The sequence below is a fragment of the Tamandua tetradactyla genome, chromosome 26 (genome assembly GCF_023851605.1).
Source record: "Tamandua tetradactyla isolate mTamTet1 chromosome 26, mTamTet1.pri, whole genome shotgun sequence".
Taxonomy (NCBI): domain Eukaryota; kingdom Metazoa; phylum Chordata; class Mammalia; order Pilosa; family Myrmecophagidae; genus Tamandua; species Tamandua tetradactyla.
In genome coordinates this window covers 44,091,255-44,118,744 of record NC_135352.1, presented here as the reverse complement: position 1 = coordinate 44,118,744, position 27,490 = coordinate 44,091,255, and the positions used below count along the sequence as shown (strand labels likewise).

Below are 27,490 nucleotides of genomic sequence, written 5' to 3'. Positions count from 1 at the left end.
CACAGAACAAGCAACAATGGAAAAAATAGGTCAATGGGAACTCCTCAAAATCAAAATGCTTTTGCACCCTAAAAGACTTTGTCAAAAAGGTGAAGAGGCAGCCAATATCAAGGGAAGAAAACATTTGGAAATCACACATCAGACAAAGGTTTGATATCCTGTATACGTGAAGAAATCATACAACTCAACAACATAAGAACAAACAACCCAATTATAAATTTGGCTAAAGATATGAATAGGAATTTTTCTGAAGAGCAAATACAGATGGTTAAAAAACACATGAAGAGACAGTCATTTTCATTAGCTATAAGGAAAATGCAGAACATGACTAAAATGAGGTATCACCTCACACCTATAAGAATGGCTATATTAATCAAACAGGAAAGTACAAATGTTGGAGAGGATGTGGAGAAACTAGGACACATATGCACTGCTGGTGGGAATACATAATGGTATAGCCTCTATGGAAGACAGTTTGGCGGTTCCTTAGAAAACTAAATATCAAGTTGCCTAATGACCCAGCAATATTATTACTTGGTATACACCCAGAAGAGCAGAAGCAGTGACACAGACATTTGCATACTGATGTTCAATAGCAGCATTATTCACAATCACCAAAAGATGGAAACAATCCAACAGAAGAATGGATTCACAAAAGGGGGTATACAGATACAAGGGAATATTATGCAGCAGTAAGACGAAATGATGCCCTGAAGCGTATGACAATATGGATGAACCTTGAGGACATAATGCTGAATGGAATAAGCCAGACACAAAAGGATACTGTATTTTTTTTTTTTTTTGCATGAGTGGGCACTGGGAATCGAACCCAGGTCTCCAGCATGGCAAAGAACTCTGCCTGCTGAGCCACTAAATCATCCTGCCCATGATTTCATTTTTATGACCTTGGTAAAGGTAAACTCAGAAGTTTATACATGAGGAAGATTCTCATCACACTCCTAAGTACGGTAGGTATTAATTTCAAATATACCCACAGATAAATATGTTAATGAGCTAAGATAAGATGAAGATAAGGCATAGATTTCTAACACTCTCAGGAAGGAAGATCACCTTTAAGATATATTCTGAAATATCAGTACAACCATTCAAACCCTTTATCATCCAAAAGCTGTAAGAGGAAGAAACTGTGAAATGGTTTCTATTTAGACTAAACTAAAAGTAATTTTATTTACTGCTGAAGACAACTTAGAGGCTTCCAGTTAAAAGACTAAAGAATCACTCTGAAGGTTTTAGCAAATTCCATACTAGATGACATATGACAGGCTACAATTAAATGGATCTTGTGTCCCCTAGTGGCGGTAAAGGGATTTTGTGTTCTCCAAACACCTGCTGTGCAATATGTGGTATTCTAGCCCAACATTCACAAATCTATATACCTCACCACCACCACCTTCCCTTTATTTTACTTTTTTCACCTTATTGAGATGTAATTCATTCATTTAAAATGAACAATTTGATAAATTCTGAAGGTGGATACACTCACAAGCCACTACCACAATCAAGATTCAGGACATTTCCATGATCCCCAAGAGTTTTCTCATCCCTCTTTGTTATCTGTCCTTCCTTTCAGCCCCAGGTACCTACTGGGGCTGATTTGTTTTCTGTCATAATAGGTTAGTTTGCATTTTTTTTTAGCATTTTATGTAACTGGTATCATATAGTATGTACTTTTGAGTCTGGCTTCTTTCATTCAGCATAATTATTTTGCAATTCATCCATGTGTATCAGTTGTTTGCTCTTTTTATTGCCGAGTCCTATCCTATTGTCTGAATATACCACTTTCTGTTAATCCATTCTCTTATTAACGGCTTGTTTGCAATTTTGGATTATAATTATGAATAAAGCAACTATGAATCTTTAATGTACAAATCTGTGTGTGGATAAATATTTTTATTTCTGTTGAGAAAATATCTAAGAGTTGTATGACAGGTGTATATTTAACTTTTTAAGATACTACCAAACATGGAGAGGATGTGGAGAAAGAGGCCCACTTATCCACTGTCGATGGGAATATAAAATGGTACAATTGCTCTGGAAAGCAGTTTGGCGGTTCCTCAGGAAGCTAAGTTGAGGGAGAAGGGCTGGGGGCACATATGAAACCAGAAGGAAAGATAGAGGATAAAGACTGAGACGGTATAAATTTAGGAATGCCTAGAGTGGATACTGATGGTGACTAAGGGTACAATTATAAAAACGTTTTGCATGAGGGAGAACAAATGAATGTCAACATTGCAATGTTGAAAATGGATGGTATACAGGAAGAAGTACAGTCAATGCAACCTAGGATCTACTGTCAACAGTAACACTGTAATATGCTTCTACTGAATGTAACAGAGGCATTATGCCAAAACTAAAATGTCAACCAACAGGTGGCATGGGGAAGAGGTATGGATTCTATACAGAAGAAAAGGAAATGTCTCCACATAGATTTTCATGGTAAAGTCATGTCTAATTACTTAGTTGGATTGTATGATATGTGAACAAATTGCTTAAAAATGAACAGAGAGAAACAAGTGCTAGAGGAAATGTAGAGAAAGAGATATGCCTATTCACTATTGGTAGGGAAGCTGTGAGGTGCAGCCCCATGAAGGGCAGTGTGGTGGTTCCATGGGAGGCTAGGAGTGGGGTTGCCATATGATCCTGAAACCATATTGCTCAGTGTATACCTGGAGGAACTGAGTGGAGACACAAAAGCACACTGGTGTTTATGGTGGCAGTGTTCACACAGTGTTCATGATTCGTAATGGATGGAGGTGACCTAAGGGTACGACAACTGAGGAACTGGAAGGAGAAACCATGGTGTTTACACACAAGGGACTACTAAACAGGCAGCAAGAAGGAATGAAGCTGTGAGGCATGCAACTAGGTGAATGAACCTTAAGGACAGTATGTTGAATAAAACGTCAGAAACAAAAAGACAAATATTATCATGCCTCACCCATTAACAATATAAACAAACTCAGAGAATTGAAGACAAGAGCATGGGTTATCAGGTTGGGGCCTATTGTAAAGCTTCCTAGATTGTAAGCTCTTGCAGTCACATATATTCAGGAGTTGTAACTGATATTTCTATATTCTGAGATATTGAACTATTGGTATATAACCTGGTCGTTACCCGAAACTTTGGGTATTTATGTGACACCTGAGACTCAGAGTTAGAACACTGAAGCTATCAAAATCAGCATTACCCCATTAAACAACTGTTTACAAAGGTGAAAAAGTGAGCAGCCTTCATCTCGAGATACAAATGAAGCTGATCTGGATATGACTAACGTAAATCAGACTATTGGGTGAAGGATAATATGGCCCATTATTTTCAAACTTCAACCTCTGCACAAGACCAAAGGGAGAGAAGTTTAGTTGGTGCAAAATTTATATTCTGGGTAGCACGTTATGTAATTTAAGTTGTATGCTCAGTTTACTTGAACACCATAATTACATGGAATCTTGAATACGGCATGAGATCAGGTTGGTTAGTACAGGTTAGTGTGATGCTCTGATATATCCCAGAGTCACCTAGGCAGAGAAAAAAGAAGTATTTGCAAAGTCCCCTTGAGAGAGTGGAAAGAAAGGAGGAAATATTCAACTTCCCCATCTGGGGAATTCCTGATATTCTTGCAAGCAGTGGAAATAATCATTCAATAGGCTGAGACCTCAATCTTGGGTCTTGCCCCTGTGAAGCTTATTCCTGCAAAGGAGAAGCTAAGTCTACTGATAATTATGCTTAAGGGTCACCTCCAGAGAACCTCTTTTCGTTGCTCAGTGGCCTCTCTCTCTAAGCCGACTCAGCAGGTGAACTCACTGCCCTTCTCCCTACTGGGACATGACTCCCAGGGGTGTAAATCTCCCTGGAGACATGGGACAGAACTCCCAGGATAAGCCAGGACCCAGCATCAAGGGATTGAGAAAGCCTTCTTGACCAAAAGGGGGAAAAGAGAAATAAGACAAAATAAAGTTTCATGAGAAGATCTAAGAGTTGAGTGGCTATCCTGGAAGTTATTCTTAACACATTATACAAATATCCCTTTTCAGTTTATGGTGTGTTGGAGTGGCTAGAGGAAAATACCTGAAACTGATGAACTGTGTTCCAGTAGCCTTGATTCTTGAAGACGACTGTATAACTACATAGCTTTTACTATGCAACTGTGTGATTGTGAAAACCTTGTGTCTAATGTTCCTTTTATCCAAGGTATGGACAGATGAGTGAAAAAATAATAATAAGGATAAACAGTAGAAGGAGTTAAAGGGTAAAAATTGGGTGGACTGACATACTGTGGGTCAATGAGAGGGAGGGGTAAGGGGTATGGGATGTATGAGTTCTTTTTTCTTCTTTTTATTTCTTTTTTTGGAGTGATGCAAATGTTCAAAAAATGATCATGATGAAGAATACACAACTTTGTAATGATATTGTGAGCCACTGACTGTATATAATACGGTTGGACTGTGTGTGGATATTTCTCAATAAAAATATTAAAAAAAGAAAATAAGATACTGCTAAAACAATTTTCCAGTGTTGTAACATTTTACATTCCCTCCATAGGAAAGTTCTGGTTGCCCTACCTTGTCAATAACAGTTGGTATTGTCAGTCTTTTTCATTTTAGCCATTCTAATGGGTGTACAGTGGTATCTCATTGTGGTTTAATTTTCATTTCCTTGATGATTAAAGCTACTGAGCTTCTTTTCACGTATTTATAGTCATTCATAAGTCTTCTTTTGTGAAGTGTCTGTTCAAATGGGTTGTCTTATTATTTAGTCATAAAGTTTGGTTTGTTGTATAATCTGGGTACAGGCAGGTCCTTTACTAAGGACCATAACTATATTGCAAATAGTTTCTCCTAGACTTACCTTTTCATTTTCTTAACAGTCTTTCAAAGAGCAAAATGTCCTTGATAAAATCCAATTTATCAATTTTTCTTCTGTAATTTGTTTTGTTCTGTCCTAAAAAATCTTTGCCTACCCCAAGGTCACAAAGATTTTTGTCCTATGTTTTTTCTCAAAGTTTTATAATTTTAGTTTTTACATGTACGTCTGATTCATCCCAAATTAATTGTGGGGTATGGTAAGAAACAGGGGTTAAGATTCAGTTTTTCCATACAGCTATCCAGGTTTTCCAGTACCACTTGTTGAAAGCCTTTCCTCTGTTCATTGAATTGCCTTGGTACCTCCGTCCAAAATCAAATGACTGTATTTTTTTAGTGCATTCCTGGACTCTTTATTCAGTTCCATTGGTTTATATGTCTACTCTTTTACCAACGCACTATCTTGACTTCTGTAGCAGTATAGTTTTGAAATGAGGTGGTAAAATCTCTCCAACTCTGTTTATCTTTTATAAAATTGCTTTGGCTAATCTTGGTGTTTTAATTTCTATGTAAATCTTTAAATCAGCTTATCAATATCTATTTTTTTAATCCTCTTAAATTTCTACTGGGATTATACTAATATGTAGATCAATCCAGGGTAAATTGATATCTTTACAATATTTGAGTCTTCCACGAACACAGAAAATTTGTCTTGTAGTTCAGATCTTCAATTTCTCTCAGCAATCACTATTCTGTAGTTTTCGATGTAGAGGTCTTGCACTTCTGTTTAAATTTATTCCTAAATATCCTATGCTACTTGTTGCTAATAAAATGGGTTGTTTTTCATTTTCCTATTGTTTACTGCCATACCAGAAGCAGAATTTTCCTCTCTTTTAGTACAATTTACTTGGTGGGAGAGGAGAATTTCTTGTAATAGAATCATAAATGTGTTTCATAAACACTCTATGGCATATTATGTCAAAATTGAACTGCTTTTGTTTTTGTTTTGAGTACATAAACATTTCTCAAGTGGATACTATGTTGTAAGTACCACCACAAGGAGATCGGTATATAGGGATATTTAACACACTCCATGAGCTCACAATCTATAATAATTTTAATACATCTGGTGTGTGCTATATCTGGGGAATGTATAAAGCATGCAGGGGATCTTTAAGGCTCCTAGAAGTTCACCAGTTAGAAAATGTACAGATGACATTTTATTATTTCTGTTTTATAACACCTTTACTAGGCTGAGTACTACATGGAACTACTATTGAATATAGCATAAGTGATCACATTAATACCTACTTAAATCCATAAGCTTTCTTAAGAACCAGATTGTAAGAAGGCGGCAATAAACTTGCTGACTAGCTCTGTGAAAGTACAGCTTGTATGTTAGAGAAAAGAATGCTCTTACCAAGATGTGGATGGTTCCCTGTTAATAGATTTTGCTAGTAGGGATATAGTGACATCTGTTTCAACTTAGATGATACCACAAATTTACCAGCATAAGCTCTTTATAGTCAAAATTATCAATTACAAATACCAAAATCTGAGCGAGTTCCATCCTGTCTCAAATATCCTGCTGAACAAATCCTCAAAAGAAACTGATGGGGAGTGACAATTTTAGAACCTGGAAAACCAAATTTGATCGTGCATCCCAAGGTACTGGTTGACAGTACTAGATGACAGCATAAAAGCAACACTGACTACCTGAAGGTCAGGAGAGAATGCAGACATATTTTTTGTACTACTGACAAATGTTTTCCATGATGGAGCCTGATTCTGAGACTTACAATTTGTATGAACATCAGATTTAAATTCTCAGATGAATGCCTCAAATTCAAATTCAAATTAAATAGCTAAACCTTGTGCCACATGCTTTAATGTGTTAGATACTGCAAATCTTAATACTTCTTTACCAAATTTATATTTCTAAACTTACTCTGTTGTGTGTATAAAAAGTTCATTTGATATCCACAGAATGTTACATTATGAATAAAAAGCATTTCTAAATGGTTTAGAGATTATTTACCCTCCTATGGACTCTCAAGGGTCCACAGATGGGCTTGTGATTATCTTCTGTGAATTTCCTAAAAATGTAAAATTCGGTGTATGCATTTTTCTGAATAAAAAGTCCATAGTTTTATCGGTTTCCTAATGAGATACATGAACTAAAATAGGTTAAGAAAACTATATTACAGAATTGAATGTCTAAAAAAAGAGATGTAAATCATTTTTTTAAATAGGTATTCTCTGAAAGTGTTAAGGTCAAGAAAGCAAACACAAAGAAAAATGGTTTTATATATTTCAAAAAATTCTTAAAATGAACCAAAGCCAGAGCCCAGTTGACTGCTAAAACCCAGTTAAATCCTCATGATTTACTCTAGACAGGGGTATCTTAAAAGTGTAAGATAAACAGCTCCACTGAAAACAGTCACTTACTCATCCACAGAAAATAAGAGAACACATAGATAATGGCTTGACAAGCACACCATACCTGATTTCCCAAGAGTATTAACAAACAGATACACCATATAAATTACAGCTATTAAAACATCAGCCACAGAACTGGCTGCAAAGGGCCCCCAGACCAAAAAAGATAAGTAGAGTCTCCAAAAGTATAATTACTAAGTCTCAATGCACAATGGAGAAGATTAGTTGGCTGCTGGAAAAAAAACTGTTCTTCAATGTCGTGCTCAAGAGGAACACTCAAATCCAATCAACATGAATGGCAGGGCTCCCAGGAAGGAAGGACTCAAGTGCAATTGATAAAAATAAGGCTAATCAATAGTATAGTGACCCATCAGAAAAAGAGATGCCAAAACACATGAATGGAATCCATCACAAGGGAAATTATGCTCTCATCAGGATAATCAAGCAAGCAGGTCTATTTTTGTCAGAATAGTTTCGAAGCCATCATAGCAAATTACCCCAGCCATTAATACTATTCAAGTAATTCTCCTCGCTGTGTTCCATGATTAGCCAACTATTTGTGATTAGAATTTAGGATTACTGTGGAAAGCAAGAATCTGAGTATACATATGTTCTCTCAAACCCTCTTTTCGTTAAGCTCAACTTTATTGAGCTTTTTCTAAAATTTTCAATTTATTCATGTTCATGATTTTTAAGTAGGCAATTTGAACATTTTATTTCACTCTTCAGAAAAACCCTCATTAGTATTAATACTTGTGGAGTATTTTTTAATATTCAACTGCTTTTTCCTTCAGTAAATCAGTAGTTTTAAATACTGAAAAGCTTCCGAACACTGATCTAATCTAACCATCACGCATATAATTCAATTTTGTAAAAATCGATCAATTTTCTTATGGTATGGCGCTAGAAACTAGCCAACCAATGAGATATAAAAAATAAAGAAGATATCCAATCCAAACACACAATCCCAGAGGGTGAGATAAGTAAACTACTACAATACAAGGTATTTTTCTCCCTGCATGCCAGGGACCTTCTCTCTCTCGGTAAGCAGTGCTACAACTGCCAATAGAATAGTACTCAATTGTTCTTCATCTCAAAGCAACCCAGCCACTGTAGCAACCACAAGGTAACTATTATCAAGAGAATGGGTATCAGCTTTAATGTTGGCCAATCCAAGTTATATATATTAATAAAAGAAATAATTCTAATGGAAAGTAAAGAGTTCAAGGACATGTTTGAGGATATGATTTTTGAGAGTAGCCTTAAAGAGTAAGATTTCAAAAAGTAGAAAAAGCTCTCTGTCAGGGAATGAAGAGGTTCCAAGAATAAGGAAACATTTCAATTTAGTCAGTCAACAAATATTTATTGAGCATCTATGTGCAATCATTGTGTTATAAGCACTAAGTTGGTGTGCACCAGACACTCATTTAGGCTCACATTTCACTGATCATAACTTAGTCAGGTGGTCACCTGGCTGCACGGCAGTTTGGGAAATGTAGTTTTTGTTCTAGGTGTCCATGTGTCAAATTAATAATAGGAAGTTCTCTTACTATGAAAGAAGGGGAAATGGACCTCGGATAACCAGCAATCTCTGCTACCCAGGAAACAGATTGGCCAAGACAGAAATGAGCCGAAGAAATTTCTGTGATGAGGGTAAAGGAAAGCTCTAGTTTAAGAATTGTGTAGCAGCCTAAAAAGTACCCAGACTAGCTTGGGGCAGGAGAGTGGGCAACACTGGGAAGGGCATTCCAAATAAAGAAACAGAACAGATAGACCTTGATACTGAGAGAAATTTTAGATTTCTGTTGAAGAGTTTCAGGGTAGAATCATGACATCAAAAATAAACAAGGCAATTACTAACTTCAGAGAAAAACCCAAAAATTACAGGAGAGACCCATTATAGAATACTAAATGCCTCAGCTATATTCGCCAACTCTCAATGACACATCCACATCTCCTCCTCCACACTCTCAAACCCCAATGCCCTTGCTCTCTCAGCAGATAATTCCTCAGACTTTACAGAGAAAATAAAAGTCACCTTTTGAAGTTAATAATCCTGAATTTAGAGTAAAACATATATGTCTTTTAAATGACTTTCTAATATAGCCTTCAGCTGAAATTTCTGGTATAGGCAGATAAAGAGTTTGTCATGTAAATAAATGGCTTTGCCAGACAGATGTGATAAAAATGCAAAGAGGAAATGGAGTCAAAGGCATTGTCAGAAAGTGTTATTAACATGATACCAGTGATAGAGCAGACCATGATATCTTCCTGAATGTCCAGATGACCAAGGTCCCACTGGACTATATTATGACAGAGGGTGTGACAAAATATGTGTACTTACATCCATTCCAAGTGAATGTGAATTGCTTCTGATCCTCCCTCCTGACAGGTACTAAAGAATACATTCTTCATTATCAGTAGATGCATATCAAGAATCAGAGGCTGCGCTGACCTGACCTAACTGTGTTGACCTGGCAGAGCAGCTGTGATCAGGAAACTGCTTAGCTAAACGTGTAATAGTTCACCTACCACAAGCCATCAGTCGTCTGTAGAGGATATAATGGGAATCATCCCCATTTGATCATAAAATCATTGAGAATGGCACTAAACTCTACCAGGATATAATACTGCTTCTGATGCACTACGTACAAGGGGAAGTCTGAGCAGTTTCCACTTATCCTTTCTTAGCATGATGACTCTAACTCCAAAAATCAAAGAATCAATGTGACAATTCTGCCAGTTACTAAATATACCCATGCTGATTATGCATTTTAGAACTGAAAAAATAACCACTGTGTAGGTCTAGGGTCACAGCGGGCCCAACTGTGAAACACACTTGAGCCAAGATTCTACTTATCAACTGACTGCAATACACCACCATTCTCATATGAGGGCTATTACAGTGTTTTGTGTCCCTTAGTAGCAGTATTAGCTTGATTCTGTTCCAAATAATTACAGAAAGATCTGGTTAAATCCCTTTCCCCATTGTACTGTTATTTGGGCAAAGAGACTTAAGATTCCTTTGGGAAAGAACTACCTGCTATAGTACTGCTACTGGAGAGTTCTTCCTTAAGGGGAAACAGCCTATGGTGGTTTTAAGCTTGTATGTACCCCAGAAAAACAAGTTCTTAAATCTTCTCCATTCTTGTGGGTGTAACCACCATCATAAGCAGGACTCTCAGTTCAGGTGTGCCCACCCCAATCAGCACGGGTCTTATCCTGTTACCAGAGCCCTTATAAACTGAGTGAAGAGGGGTGGGAAAGCCACAGAAACAGAAGCTGAAATCATGAACACCTGAAAGAGAAGAGAGAGACCAACAGATGCTGTCCTGTGCCTTGCCAAAAGGAGTCAAGCCTTCAGGAAGAAGGGTAGCCTGTCTTCAGGAAGAAAGCATCGCCTGGATGGCTTGATTTTTAATTTCCCTGACCTCCAAACCATAAGTGCATTAATTCCCATTGTTTAAGCCAAACCATTTCATGACATTTGCTTTTAGCAGCCTATAAAACTAAAACACGGCCTTTCCTTCAATTGACAGGCTTTGGGTCTGAGAAGTACTTCAGGTCTTGGAACTAAGTTTGATTTTCCATTGTGACAGACAAAATGGCCACTGAAAAATGGCGACTCCCTGGATTGAGTGAACATTACATAGCTAAAGGGACAACAAATTGCAGATATAATTAGAGTCATGGACCTTAAAACATGGAGACATGTGCGTATATATATATGAGATATATATATATATCATATTTCACATTTAAAACATTAGAATATGAGGGAAAAAAACAAGGAACCAAACAGAACTACTGAAACTGAAGACCATGACAACTGAAATGAAAAATTCCCAGGAGGATTTCAAGAGCAGAATGGAGATGGCAGAAGAAAGAATCAGTGAAGCTGAAGACAAGGTACTTGAAATGATTCAGGCTGAGGGGCAGAAAGAAAAAACGAAATATTAAAAGCAAAAACAGCCTAAGATAGCTATGGGATACCATCAAGCACACCAATAAACATATTATGGGAGTTCCAGAAGGAGAATCAAGAAAGGGACAGAAGTAAAAAAAAAAAAAATGACAGCAAATTTCCCAAACTTAGCAAAAGACATGATGATACACATTCAAGAAGCTCAGAGAACACCAAACAGGATAAACATAAAGAAAAATGCATCCTATCACACACTGATTACACAATCAAATAAGGAGAGCTCTGAAAGCCACAAGAGAAAAGCAATGTGTTACATACAAGGGACTCCCAACAAGAATGACTGCCAAGTTCTCATCAGAAACCCTGATGGCAAGAAGGCAGTGGGTTGAAGTACTTAACATGCTGAGGGAAAACAACTGCCAGACAAGAATTTTATATCCAGCCGCTCTTCAAAATGAGGGCGAGATTAAGACATGCTCAGATAAATAAAAGCTGAGGGAGTTCATTACCACTAGAGGTGACCTACAAGCAATGCTAACGGGAGTTCTTCAGACTCAAACAAAAGGATACTAGTCAGTAGTTCAAAGCAGTAAAAAGCAATAACCTGTGTTGAACGTAATCATTTGGGTAATTATAAATGCCAGTATTATTGTACTGTATTATATGGTATGTAATTCCACTTACTTCCTACAGATGCTAAAATGCAAATGCATAAAAAGCAATGATAAATCTAGGTTTTTGAACATACAACAACAAAGATATAAGTGATAACAAGTAAAAAAAATGGTGGAGGGAAGAAGGGGTATAAGAAAAATATACTGTATGCTATTGAAGTTAATTTGGTATGAAACAAAATATAATTGTTAGATATTTTAGGATGTTAAATTTTAACCCTGTGGTACCCACGAGGAAAACAGATGAAAAATATATTTGGATAGAAATGAGAAGGCACTCAATATGGTACAATACAAGAAAGCAAATAAACAAACAAGTAGCTTTAACAGAAGGGAGGGACAAAACAGATGTAAAACTTACAAAGACTAAATAGCAAAATGACAGAAGAAAGACCTATATTATCACTAGTAAGTTTAAATGTACGTGGATCAAACTCTCCAGCCAAAAGGCAGAGATTGGCAGAGTGGATAAAAGAGTAAAACTCAACTATATGGGTCAAAGATATACCTTACTGTCAAAGATACAAGTAGGATGGAAAAATCATATACTATGCGTGCTGGTTTGAATCTCTTGTGGACCCCAGAAAACCCATGTCCTTTAATCCTCATTCAATATTGTTGGATGGGGGCTTTTTGATTGTTCCCATGGAGATATGATCCACCAAACTGTGGGTGGTAACTTATGATTAGATGGGTTCCATGGAGATATGTCTCCAGCCATTCAAGGTGGGGCTGCTTACTGGAGCCCTTTAAGAGGGAACCATTTTGGAAAGAGCAATGAGAGCCCATGTAGCCAGAGACCTTTGGAGATGAAGAAGGAAAACTCCCTCCTGGGAGCTTCATGAAACAGGAAGCTGGGAGAGAAAGCTAGCTGACTTTGCCATGTGCCGTTTCAGCTGAAAGAGAAATTCTGAACTTCACTGGCCTTTCTTGAGTGAAGGTAACCTCTTGTTGGTGCCTTAATTTGGACATTTTCATAGCCTTGCCTTAATATGGACATTTGCACAGCTTCAGAACTGTAACCATGCAACTTAATAAATTGCCCTTTTTAAAAGCCATTCCATTTCTGGTATATCACATTCTGGCAGCTTGCAAACTAGAACACCATGCAAGTAGTAACCAAAAGAAAGCTGGGGGGACTATACTAGTATCAGATAAAATAATTTAAGTCAAAAACAGTTAGAAGGGAACAAAGATGGTCATTAAATACTGGTAAAGGGAACAATTATAAATACACATGCACCTAACAGCAGAGCCCCAAAGTATATGAAGCAAATACTGACAGCGTGGAAGGGAGAAACTGACAATTCTACATTAACACAACTGTCTCAATGATGGACAGAACACCTAGTCAGAAGCTCAATAAGGAAGTACAGAACTTGAAGGATAATGTTGAACCAAACAGACCTAACAGGCTTATACAAAACTGTACATCCAATGAAAACAGAATGCACATTCTTCTCAAGTGTACATGGATCATTCTCCAGGATAGACCATATGTTGGGTCACAAAACAAGCCTCAATAAAATACTCAAATCATACAGTATATATGGGCTAAAGAGGAAATTAGGAAATATCTTCATGTAAATGTAAACAAAACTATAATATACCAAAATTTACAGGACGTAGCAAAGGGATGCTAAGAGGGAAACTACAAAAAGTTTCCAATAACACAGAAAGACTTCAAATCAGAGACCTAACCTAAAAACTTGAAGAATCAGAAAAAGAAGCACAAACTAAACCCAAAGTAAGCAGAGGGAAGGCAATAACAAAGATTAGAGTGGAGATAACTGAAATAGAAAACAAAAAATGATAGAATCAACAATATCAACAAAAAATGATAGAATCAACAATATCAAAAGTTGGTTCTTTGAAAAGATCAACAAGCCTTTAGCTACACTGACAACGGAAAAAAGGGATACAAATAACAAAAATCAGAAATGAAAGGGGGATATTACTACTGACCCCATTAAAAAAAAAAAAGGACTATAAGTCAATATTATGAACAATTCTATGTTAATAAATTGGATAACCTAGATGAAATGGAAAAATTCTTAGAATCACACAAACTACCCACACTGAATCAAAAAGAAATAGAAGATCCCAACAAACCAATTCCTAATAAAGAGTCTGAATCCCAATAAACCAATTCCTAGTAAAGAGACTGGGAATTCTACCAAACATTCCAAGAAGAATTAATACCAATCCTCGAACTCTGTCAAAAAACTTAAACAAGAGGGAGCACTACCAAACTCATTCTATGAAGCCAATACCACCCTAATACCCAAAGCCAGATAATGAAAGAAAAGAAAATTGCAAACCAATTTCTCTTATGAATAGATGCAAAAACCCTCAACAAAATACTTGCAAAATGAATCCAACAGCACATCAAAATAATTATACACTGTGATCAAGTGGGTTTTAGCTCAGGTATGCAAGGGTGATTAAACATAAAAACATCAATTAACGTAACACATAACATCAACAAATGAAGGGAAAACCCCATATGATCTTACCAATTGACAAAGAAAAGGCATATCACAAAATACAGCACTCTTTCTTGATAAAAAAAAGTTAGAAAAATAGGAAAAGGACACTTCTTCAATATGATAAAGAATATATACGAAAAAGTTAACATCATGCTCAATGGTGAAAGACTGAAAGCTTCCCCTCTGAGGTCAGGAACAAAACAAGGGTGCCCACTGTCACCACTGTTCTTCAACAATGTACTGGAAGTTCTAGTTAGAAAAGTTAGGCAAAAAAAAAAAAAAAAAGAAAGGCATCAAAATTGGAAAAAGGAAGAGGTAAAACTTTCACTACTTGCAGAAAACATAATTCTACATATAGAAAGTCCTGAAAATTTGACAAGAAAGCTACTAGAGCTAATAAGCAAGTTCAGCAAAGTGGTGGGGTACAAGATCAATATGGAAAAATCAGTGGTATTCCTATACACTAGTATTCAGCAAGTTGAGGAGGAAATTAAGAAAAAAATTCCATTTACCACAGCAATTAAAAGAATCAAAAACCTAGGAACAAATTTAATAAAGGATATAAAGGACCTGTACACAGAAAACTACTAAACTCGGCTGAAAGAAATCAAAGAACTAAGTAAGTGGAAGGACATCCCATGTTCATGGATTAGAAGACAAAATATTGTAAAGATTTCAGTTCTACCCAAAACGATTTACAGATTTAACACAATCCCAATAAGAATTCTAACTACTTTACAGAAATGGAAAAGCCAATTATCAAATTTATTTGGAAGGGTAAGGAGTCCCAAATAGTCAAAATCATCTTGAAAACAAAGAACGAAGTTGGAGGACTAACATTTCCTGATTTTAAAGCATGTTACAAAGCTACAGTGGTCAAAACAGCATGGTGCTGGCAGAAAGATATATCAATCAACCTATGGAATCAATTGAGAGTTCATAAATAGACCCCTACGTCTATGGTCAAATGACTTTTGACAAGGCAGCCACATCCACTCAACTGCGACAGAACCTTTTCAACAAATGGTGCTGGGAGGCCTGGATATAAACATACAAAAGAATGGAAGAAAAACCCTTTCTCACACCATATAAAAAATTAACTCAAAATGGATCAAAGACATACATCTAAGAACCAGGACTATAAAACTCCTAGAAGAAAATTCAAGGAAACATCTTCAAGACCTTGTGGTAGGCAAATGTTTTCTTAGATTTCACACCCAAAGCATAAGCAACAAAAACGTAGATCAATGGGTCCTCCACAAAATTAAAAACATTTGTGTATTAAAGGACTTTGTTACAAAAATAGAAAGATAATCTACTCAATGTAAGAAAATATTTGAAAACCACATATCTGATAAGGGTTTAAGATCCAGAACACATAAATCCTACAACTCAACAATAAAAAGACAAATAACACAATTAAAAAGGGGGCAAAAGAATTGAAGACACATTTTTCAAAAGAGGAAATACAAATGGCTAAAAGCACATGAAAAGATGCTCAGTATCACTAGCTGCTAGGGAAATGCAAATCAAAACCACAATGAGCTATCATTTCACACTTACTAGAATGGCCATTATCAAAAAAACAGAAAGCTGTTGGAGAGGATGTGTTCAGAAACCCAAAACCTTCAGATGGTTCCTAGGCCAGGTAAGTCCTGAAACCCAGAGGTGCCAGTCTCTCCAAGAGCATCAACCAGTTCCATCCTCCTATTCCATATTGTCAACACCCCTTTTCAACATGAAAGAAGTTAGGAGGGGCATAGCCCAAATATCTCTCAAGAATGGGAGAAGGAGGAGTTAGATAAGTTAGGAGTCAACAAATAAGTATGACTACTGAATCATTATATGGTTTTTTGTTTGTTTGATTTTTCGCCTCCAGTGTCTTGGAACAGCTAGCTAGAAGGTAATTTTAACAGTTAGTTATAGAACAGATTTCAGAGTTTGGTATGTTTCAAATTGTGGAACCATAACCCATACCAAACTCTGAAATCTGTTCTATAACTAACTGTTAAAATGTGCTTTGAAATTTACCACTTTTTTTGTATATATGCTATATTTTAAGATAAAAAAGTTTAAAAAAATGAAAGTAAGTAACAGTCACAGAGTTAGATGATCAAAACAGGGAGGTGAATTATAGAGATATGATCAAGGAAAACAATTCCAAGATATGTACTGAGTCAAAATAGGTTTATCTCAATGATCCTCACAAAATGCAGCACAATGTTACAATTGATGGTCCTGAATTATTAAAAATATAGATAGAGAGATTTATCAGTATATTTGCTGAGTATATCCAATGTATTCAGAGCTGAGAAGGTACTGTGGGATTATGAAAAGAAGTATAAGATATTTAGTAGACTTAATTGTTGAATGGCTTAATTACCTAAATGAATGAAGCCAGTTTAGAACTTACAATGTGGTTGAAAGACTAAATTAATATAAAAGAAACAAAAATTATTAAATACTTTATTTAATTAAATATAGTATGTTTGTCAATTAAGGCAGTAATGTAATTTCCCAATTTAAACACTTCTATTAGTAAAGCATTTCAACAATGTAAGGCATAACTCTTGAATACTGAGAACCCTCTTCTCCCTTTATTCTGGATAACAGAAGCATATAAATTAAATCCTCTTATAAACTGAGTATGAATAAAAGTATGAAAGGAGCACCCACAAACACACACACAAAAAAAACCCTCCATGCAAAAATGTTAATATGCTAGAATTCACTGTAAATCATTTGTAAAAGTGCTAAACATACATTGGATTAAGGGCTCATAAGATTCAGATAACTACTATAGATGAATCTTCTGTTCAACAATTAAGTAAAGTTCTTGAACCACTGAATATAAGTAACACTAGCAACTACTTTCAGACTAGGATGCAAGTATTAAATTACAAATTTTACCCAGTGGGAGTAAGTGAAGAATTCACCTGGAGCGGAGCACTGAAAGCTTATTTTACCTATTTCAAGATCTTTCTCCACATAGTCCATCAGTTTGCTATGTGCTGGGAGAAGGGGGCAGAAACTTAAAAAGACTTTGTTTCTTATTTTAAACTGTGTATAGACGCACTTAAAGATTAAACCTATCTGTATAACCTAGATCTCAATTATCATTTTAGTTCAGTGAAATATACTGCTATCTTCCTAATTTCCAGTCAAATAAGTCTTACTGAAAATTTCAGAATGTGAGGTGTCCAGAGCCAGAAACTCAAATCTGAAAGGGAATGATGAATAATGAGGAAGTGCAGGTAGCCAAAGGCCAGAAGGTAAGACAGCATGCGACAAACGATCTACTCTGTAAAAACTCTCTCAGCCTAGAAGTATTAGCTACTGCATTTGAAACCCTCCTGAGTGCTGCCTTTTCTATATATGCCTGGAATTCTTAATGCCTGATAAATTCCATGTACTGTCATACCTTCCACTTGGTAGACAATTTGTTTATTAATAATAACTTTACTCCATTAACTGACCTTCTCACATCCTTAATAGACATCTCAAAGTAAAGATACTATTCCACATAAATTTAAAATAATTTTTAAGGAATCAGGAATGTTGATTTACAATGTATCTTTGATTTATACTATTACTTTATTTAGTATATTCTATTCACATTTTTGTACTAACTTTCAATATACAATTAAGCCTATGCTTATATAAAACAATATTCAGCTCCAAAATGTATAAAAATAACATTTTTTAAAGTAGCAAGTATTTAAAATATTTTGAAAAAGGGTAAACAAATATCAACAAGGATCAGTGACTATTTAAAATTTCACACAACTCCTCACAAAAGAATTAAATGCAAAACAGATATTGCCTGATATTTTATATTCATTTTGTGTCTTTATCTTCATTTCGGGCAAATTCTTGCTTTTAAGACTAATACTTTAACTATTTCTTGTTGAGATATTTAACTCATTGATTTGCACATCTAAGTCTCATTTATGATTGTTCATGAGTAATCAAATATTTGTTTAGTGCTTATTAGGGACTGAATCATGCCCCCACAAAGGCATGTTCAAGTCCTAACCTGGTACCATGGATGTGAGCTCATCTGAAAACAGGATCTCTGAAGATGTTATTAGTTAAGATGAGACCAACTGCATGAGGGTGGGCCATATTCCCACGTGAATGGAGTCCTTATAAAGAGAGAAAATGTGGACATAGTATGGGACAGATGAGAAAGGCAGCCACGTGATGAAGAACCACGGACTGCCCCCAGGCCACTGCTAAACACTACAGACTTCAGAGAAAGCGTAACACTGCCAACACCTTGATTTTTACTTCTAGGCGCCAAGCTCTGAGACAATAAATTCCTGTTGTTTAAGCCAATCAGTCAGTGGTACTTTTCACAGCAGCCCAGCAAAATAAAACTGCTTTTGGGACTTGAAGAGGGTGCTACTGTAAAAATGTGCAAATAGCTTTGGAATCAGGTATGGGCAGAGGTTGGAAGAATGCTGAGGTGCTTGACAGTAAAAACCTACACTGCCTTGTAGGGATTGTCGGTGGAAATAATAGACATTAAAGACTATTCTGGTGAGGCCTTACAAGGAATTCTGCTTCAAGATTACAGCCTCCATTCTTCCCTCGCCTCTCCAAAATGACTCAGACTACAGAGCTCAACTCAATCTTCCCAGAATTTTCAGGCTCTGACCTGCCATACAGAATTCAGACCTGCTAACTGCCACAGTCATGAGAGGCAATTCCTTATAACACATCTTTTAATATACATACATACAGATTCACACACACATGTCCTACTGGTTCCATTTTTCTGGAGAACCCAAATACAGTGCCTTTCCAAAATTTTAGCATGAGAATAATTATTATATTCATTAGTGCAAAACATAACTGTACCAAATTTACAGTTGCATATTATTTTTACCAGCTGTCCAATCATGAGGAATACCATTTAACTAAATGAGATCCTAAATTCATAAATTTATTTTACTTATATTGCTGTTTATTCCATTCTGCATAAAAACTGATCAACCCAGGCATATGCAAAAGGAATACAATGTTTAACTTGAGCAGGGTTGCAAAAACTATTGAGAACTAACCAATACCTTTTAAATATCCTTATTTTGGCAATGGTCCATGAAGTTAATTTCTAGAAAATTCAACCTGATAAAAATGAAATAACTCATGATATTTAGACAATGGAATTATTTCCACTTTTGAGACAAAAAATATAAAGATAACACCTGTTTATATCACTTGCAAAATGGCTGTACACAAAACTTGCTGCAGTGTACAAGGTAACCAAAGACAGATGATACATACTTTCAGAAAATACTACTATATACATATTATTCTTTTCACACATATTGATATAAAGATGGAAATCAACACTTGTAGCGTGTAGCATCAATAGGTATAGCAAATATTACACATGTAGGTATGATTGCCTAATTATAAACCAAACTCTGTCATTAATTCTACCCACCATTATTACCAAATGACCTGTAAATTATATTACGAGTTGTAATCCCCCATCCACTACTAAAACATGCCCTGTAATATATGGCGATTCTAAAAGAAACACAACTGCATGTGCCACCTCAGTTGGTTCTCCAAACCTTCCAAGAGGGATATTTCTCTTTAAATGTTCTTCTTTCAAGTTCTTCGTCATGTCTGTGTGAATAAATCCTAAAAAAGAAATGTTCGTTTTATTTAGCTGAAAAGGGAAGACACTAAGACATATGTTCATATTCAAATAAAAAGTAATTTGCGCCTGAAAATTTAATTTGAAATGAATAAACCCAATTTAGGAGATATACAGTTTTGCTAGAAATCACGTGTACTGATTTGAAAGGACTTATGTACCCTAGAAAAGCCTTGTTTTAATCCTAATCAATCTTGTGGGAGCAACAGTTTCTTTTAATATCTATTCAGTACTACAGGTTGGAGACTTGATTAGGTTATCTCCATGGAGATGTGACTCAATCAATTGTGGGTATTAAACTTGATTAGACAGAGATGTGTCTCCACCCATTCCGCATGGGTCTTGATTAGTCTACTGGAATCCTATTAAAGAAGCAATATTTTGGAGAAAGCCTCAGAACACCACAGAACCATGAAGCAGTGAGTCCACTAGCCAGCGAGCTTTGGAGATGAAGAAGGAAAATATCTCCTGGGGAGCTTCATGAAGCAAGAGGCCAGCACAGAAAGCTAGCAGAAGCTGCCATGTTCACCATGTGCCCTTCCAGTTGAGAGAGAAACACTGAATATCATCGGCCTTCTTGAACCAAGGCATCTTTCCCTGGATGCCTTAGATTGGACATTTCTATAGACTTGTTTTAATTGGGAAATTTTCTCAGCCTCAGAACTATAAACTAGCAACTTGTTAAACTTCCCCTTTTAACAGCCATTCTGTTTCTGGTATATGGCATTCTGGCAGCTAGCAAACAGAATACCAAGTAAGGAAGCTTATGTTTTTATTCTGTTTAACTCAATGAACATTTATTGAATGCTAAAATATTTGGCCCCCAAACACTTGGCCCAATTCCTAGCACAACATAAGTGGGTGGAAACAAACATGAATAAAACAGGAGGCAAGGCAAGGCAAGATGGCAGCATAGTGAGGCATGGAATTTAGTTCGTCCTCAGGAGTAGCTAGTAAATATCCAGGAACAGTACAGAACAACTCCTGGGGAACATGAGTGATCAGACACACAGTGTACACTAGTCTGGACTAGGTGAACCAGCTGAGATCCCACAGAGAACTGTAAATCCCCTGAGCCATGGAAGTCAATGCCCCTCCCCTAAAGCCATGGCAAACTGGTTCCCCAAAGGGAAAGGAAACAGACTTTACCAGCACCAAGGGCTTAGCTCAACAAAGCACCAATTGTGTAATTAATTAACAAATTCTGACTACTGAAAGCAGGCCATCAGCAGAGATAAACCTGGCATAAGCAATAATGGAACTAGGAGTTTTTTACCCCTGCAGAGAAGGGGTGGAGCTGACAGGAAAAAAAAAACCCAGAGGCTTTTTAATTGGACAGCACAAAATACTGGCCAAGGGCTGGATCCCAAGAAAAGGGGGCATAAAGAGCCTGGAGATACACAGAGGCACGTATCAACTCCAACTATTGATTGGCAAACCCAGGGAGTAGGGGCCCAGTTCTGAAAAGGCTTTTTGTGTTTTCTTTTTTAACTTAACAGCTCATGAGATAGAGATGAAAGCATTCTCAGGCTCTAGCACTGTCCAGGCAAGGGCGGAGTTAAGCTGTATCTGAGAGACAAAGTAACTAGTCAGGTGAAAGGGGTTAATTCCCCAAAGGCTGTACCTGCCCCAAGAAAATGGAGGAGGGGCCCAGCTCAACTGGAATTCCTCCTTCAAGAGATTCAAGCCCCAGGGACTAGAAACAAAGCAATTAAAGCCATTCTACTACCTCAACTCCGACTCAACCATGCCCATGGTAGGGAAAGTATGCTGAAGTTAAAGGCACTGCATCACTTTAAGCTGGTGGGAAGCTGCAGGCAGACAATTATCACATGCTAGGCAGGACAGGAAAACACAGGGTCTAAAGGCTTCATAGGAAAGTCTGACAATCTGCTGGATCTCACCCTCAGGGAAAAGAGGTGCTGGCTACTCTTACCTCCTGAGACATGGGCCTGTCCGGTTTGGGAAAATCTGACTTGGGTCAATAATATCTGAGGAGACCCTCCTCAAAATAGGCAGGGCAAGAAATAGAAAAACAAGAACCAAAAAATTCTTATCAGAAACTATGCTAGAGGTCTAGAATAAGGTGAACTGAATGCCAAAGAATGGCTAGAGAACAAAGCCAGCCAGCAAGAAAACCCTAGATAAAAGAGTGAAAGCAACCTGCAGAATAAACTAATAAAGGAAATCAACTGCTAGGCACCAGCAAAAAAATAACGAGTCATACTAGGAAAATCAAAAATATGACCCGGTCAAAGGAACAAACAAACACTTCAAATGAGATACAGAAGTTGAAACAACTAATTCAGGATGTTCGAATAGACATGGAAAATCTCATAAAAACCTAAACCAATGAGTTGAGGGAGGATATAAAGAAGACATTGGGTGAATATAAAGAATGTGAAAGTGTGAAAAAACAAATCACAGAACTTATGGGAATGAAAGGTACAACAGAAGAGATAAAAAAAAAATGAAGACCTACAACAATAGAAGGGAAGAGGCAGAAGAAAGGATTCATGAACTACAGGACAGGACATTTGAAATCCGATGCACAAAAGAAAATATAGGAAACAGAATGGAAAAATATGAGCAGGGTCTCAGGGAATTGCATGACAACCTGAAGTGCATGAATATATGTGTTATGGCTGTCTTAGAAGGAAAAGAAAAGGGAAAACAAAGCAGAAAGACTAATGGAGGAAATAACCACAATTTCCCATCTGTTATGAAAGAAATAAAATTACAGATCCAAAAAATGCAGCATATCCCAAACAGGAAAGATCCAAACAGACCTACTCCAAGACACTTATTAATCAAATTGTCAAATGCCAAAGATAAAGAGAGAATCTTGAAAACAGCAAGAGAAGTGCAATCCATCATACACAAGGGAGGCTCAATTAGACTATGTGTGGATTTCTCAGCAGAAATGATGGAGGCAATAAAGCAGTGGTATGATATATTTAAGATTCTAATAGAGGAAAAACTGACAGACAAGAATTCTATACCCAGCAAAACCATTCTTCAAAACAAGAGGGAGAGGGTGAATGGATGGTTCAGTGGTAGAACGCTCGTCTTTCATGCGAGAGACCCAGGATCAAATCCCAGACCATTCACAAAAAAAAGGGGGGGGGATTAAAATATTTTCAGACAAAGAGTCACTGAGACATTTATTACTACGAGGCTAGCTTTACAAGACATGCTAAAGGGAGTACTAAGGAGACAGGAAAAGGCAGGAGAGAAAGGCCTGAAGAATAGTGTAAAAATGAAGACAATCAGTAAAGGTAAAAAAAGAAAAAAAAATTACCTATGACATATAAAATCCAAAAGGAAAAGGTACGAGAAAGTGCTGCCTTTACACTAATAACATTAAATGTAAACGGATTAAACTTCCTCAATCAAAAGACACAGACTGGACAAATGGATTAAAAACAGGACCCATCTATATGCTGTCTACAGGACATTCAATTTAGATGCAAGGACAAGTGAAAGGTTGGGAAAAGATATTCCATGCAAACAACTAGAAAAAAGCAGGGAGAGCTATATCTAACAAATTAGACTTCAAATTTAAAACAAAAGAGACAAAGAAGGACACTATGTATTAATGAAAGGAACAATTCACCAAGATGACATAGCAATCATAAACACTCATGCACTGAGCCCAAGTGCCCCAAAATACATGAGGTGAACAATGACAACACTCAAGGGAGAAGTAAACATCTCTACCATAGTACTTAGAGATTTTAATTCCTGGATTTCATCAATGGATAGAAGACCAATAAGGAAATAGAGATTTTGAATAATACAATAAATGAAGTAGACTTAACAGACATTTATATAACATTACACTCCACAACAGCTGGATACACATTTTTCTCAAGTGCTCATGGATCACTCTCAAAGAGAGACCATATGCTGGATAACAAAGCAAGTCTCAATAAATTTAAAAAGACTGAAATTATATAAAATCCTTCCTCAGATCACATAATGCAATGAAGTTGGAAATGAACAATGGGCAGAGAGCCAGAAAATTCACAAATATATGAAGACTAAACAACATACTATTAAAAAACCAGTCGGTCAAGGAAGAAATTACAAGATAAATCAGTAAATATCTCAAGGCAAAGGTCAATTAAAACACAACATATCAAACTTCATGGGCGGTATCAAAATTGGTGCTGAGAGGGAAACTTACTGCCTTAAATACTTCCATTAAAAAACAAGAAAAGGGTGCAAGGGTAGTTCAGTGGTAGAATTCTTGCCTGACACATGGGACACCTGGTTTGATTCCCTGCCCATGCACCTCCCCCCAAAAAAACAAAATAAAATCAACAAACAGTACAGCAATAACAGGACATTCACATGGAAAAAGAATGAAATGTGACCCCCACCATACAGCATGCAAAAAAAAAGAAAAAAACAAGAAGAATAAGAAAGTGCAAACATCGAAAAATTAACTGTTCACTTAGAACTAGAGAAAGAACAGCAAGCTAACCCCAAAGCATGCAAAAGGAAAGAAATAATGAAGATTAGAGCAGAAATAAATGAAATTTAGATATGAATGCAATTGAGAAAATAAACAAAACCAGAAGTTGGTTCTTTGAGAAAATCAATAAAATTGATGGACCCATAACTAGGTTGACAAAAAGCAAATGAATAAAATCAGATATGGAAGAGAAGACATAACCAATGATGCTGCAGAAATAAAGGAGGTAATAAGAGGATACTATTAGCAACTATATGCTAATAAATTAAACAATATACATGAAATGGACAACTTCTTAGAAAGGCATGAATAACCAACACTAACTCAAGAAGAAATAAACAACCTCAATAAACCAATAACAAGTAAAGAGATTCAATCAGACATCAAGAAGCTCCCAAAAGGTGTAAATCTCCCTGGCAACTTGGGACAGAAATCCCAGGATGAGACAAGACTCGGCATCAAGGGATTGTGAAAACCATCTTGACTAAAAGGGAGAAGAGAGAAATGAGAAAAAATAAAGTGTCAGTGGCTGAGAGATTTAAAAAAGAGTTGAAAGGTTATCCTAGAGGTTATTCTTACACATTACATAGATATCCACTTTTAGTTTATGCTGTGTTGGAGTGGCTAGAGGGAAGTACCTTAAATTGTACAGCTGTGTTCCAGTAGCCTTGTTTCTTGAAGATGAGTGTAAAATGATATAGCTTTTACAATGTGACTGCGTGAGTGTAAAACCTTATGTCTGATGCTCCTTTTGTCCCTGGTATAGACAGATGAATTAAAAATGGATAAAAAATAAAGAAACAATAAGGGGGACAAAAGTTAAAATAAATTGGGCAGATGGAAATACTAGTGATCAATGAGAAGGAGGGGTAAAGGGTATGGTATGGTTAGGTTCATGTGTCAGCTTGGCCAAGTGGTGGTACCTGCTAGTCTGGTTGGGCAAGTGCTGGCCTGTCTATTGCAATGAGGACATTTCACAGAATTAGATCATGATTACGTCAGCTGTATCCACAGCTGATTCGATTTGTAATCAGCCAAGGGGAGTGTCTTCTGCAATGAGTGATGCTCAAATCTAATCACCAGAAGACTTTTAAGGAGGATTCAGAAGAGACAGACTCTTCCTGCTTCCATTGGTGAGCCTCTCCTATGGAATTTGTCCAGATCCTCCATCAGAATCGTCGGCTTCACAGCCTGCTCTGCAGATTTTGCTCTCTGCGTTCCTGCAGTAATGGGAGACACTATTATAAATTTTATATTTGCGAGTGTTCCCTGTTGATTCTGTTTCTCTAGAGAACCCTGATACAGTATGTATGAGTTTTTTCTGTTTTCTTTTTTCTTTTTCTGGAGTGATGCAAATGTTCAAAAAAATGATCATGGTGATGAATGTACAACTATATGATGATATTGTGAGCCACTGACTGTATACCATGTATGGAATGTTTGTATGTTAAAAATGTTTATACATTTCTATGCTGTTTTATCAATAAAAATATTTTTTTAAAAAGAAGCTCCCAAAGAAGAAAAGTCCAGGACCAGAACGGCTTCACATGTGAATTCTACCATGCATTCAAGAAAGAATTAGTACCAATCCTGCTCAAATGTTTCAAAAAATTTTAAGAGGAAGAAAAGCCACCTAACTCATCATATGAAGCCAACATCACCCTAATACCAAAGGCAAACAGAGATGCTAAAAGAAAAAAAAATTACAGACTAGTCTCTTTAATGATTACATAGATGCAAAAACCCTCAACAAAATACTTGCAAATCAAATCAGAAGCACACTAAAAAAAAATTATATACCATGATCAAGTAAGATTTATTCCAGGTATGCAAGGATGATTCAACATAAGAAAATCAATTCACATAATATACCATGTCAAGAATTCAAAAGGGAAAAATCACGTGATCATCACAATTGATGCAGAAAAGGCATTTGAGAAAATTCAACAGTCCTTTTTGATGAAAACACTTTAAAGCATAGGAATAGAAGGGAACTTCCTCAACATGATAAAGGGAATATATGAAAAACCCACAGCTAACATCATCCGCAATGGGGAAACATTGAAAGCATTCCTTCTAAGATCAGGGGGAACAAAGCACGGATGCCACCTGTCACCACTGTTGTTCAGCATAAGGCTGGAAGTTTTAACCAAAGCAATTAGACAAGAAAAAGAAAAAGAAGGCATCAAAATTGGAAAGAAAGCAGTAAAACTCTCAATGTTTGCAGATGATATGCTACTATATGTCGAAAATCCTGAAAAATCTACAGCAAAGCTACTAGAGCTAATAAGTGAGTACAGCAATGTGACAGGGCACAAAATCAACACCCAAAAATCCTATAATATATTAAGTGATAATCAAAAAGTATTGGCATGAAATGGACAAAGTCTTGAAAACACACAAACAAGCTGCACTGACTCAGGAAGAAACAGAAGATCTCAACAAACAAATCACAAGTAAAGAGATTCAATCAGTCATCAAAAATATTCCTACAAAGAAAAGCCCAGGGTCAGATGGCTTCACAGGAATTTTATCAAACATTGCAAAAAGAACTAACAAGAATCTTGCTCAAACTTTTCCAAAAAACTGAGGAAAAAGGAACACTACTTAATTCATCTTATGAAGCTAATGTCATTGTAATACCAAAAGCAAGTAAAGATGCTATAAGGAAGGAAAACTACAGGTCAATCTCCCTAATGAACACAGATGCAAAAATTCTCAACAAAATACTAGCAAATCGAATCCAACAACACATTAAAAGAATTATACACCACAACCAAGTTGGATTTATACCAGGAATGCAAGGATGGTTCGACACAAGAAAAGTGATTAATGTAACACAGCACAATAACAAGGCAAAAGGAAAAAAAATCACACAATCATCTCCACTGATGCTGAAAAGGCATTCGACAAAATTCAACATCCTTTTCTGATAAAAACACTTCAAAAGATAGAATTCAAAGGTAACTTCCTCAGTATGATAAAGGGCAT

General features: G+C 36.4%; 1 protein-coding gene across 2 annotated transcripts in view; it reads right to left on the bottom strand.

The window, feature by feature from the left end:
• The window catches only part of CBR4 (carbonyl reductase 4), a 74,267-nt gene that overhangs the window by 20,753 nt on the left and 26,024 nt on the right, over positions 1-27,490 (bottom strand). The window contains exon 5 of one of the 2 annotated variants that reach the window (XM_077144447.1): positions 16,798-20,003. The exons of the other annotated variant lie outside the window; for it this stretch is intronic. Coding sequence (XP_077000562.1) covers positions 19,825-20,003 — 179 coding nt within the window. The 3' untranslated portion in view covers positions 16,798-19,824. Of the gene's footprint in view, positions 1-16,797; positions 20,004-27,490 lie in introns of those variants that run through there. 2 annotated transcript variants of the gene reach the window in all.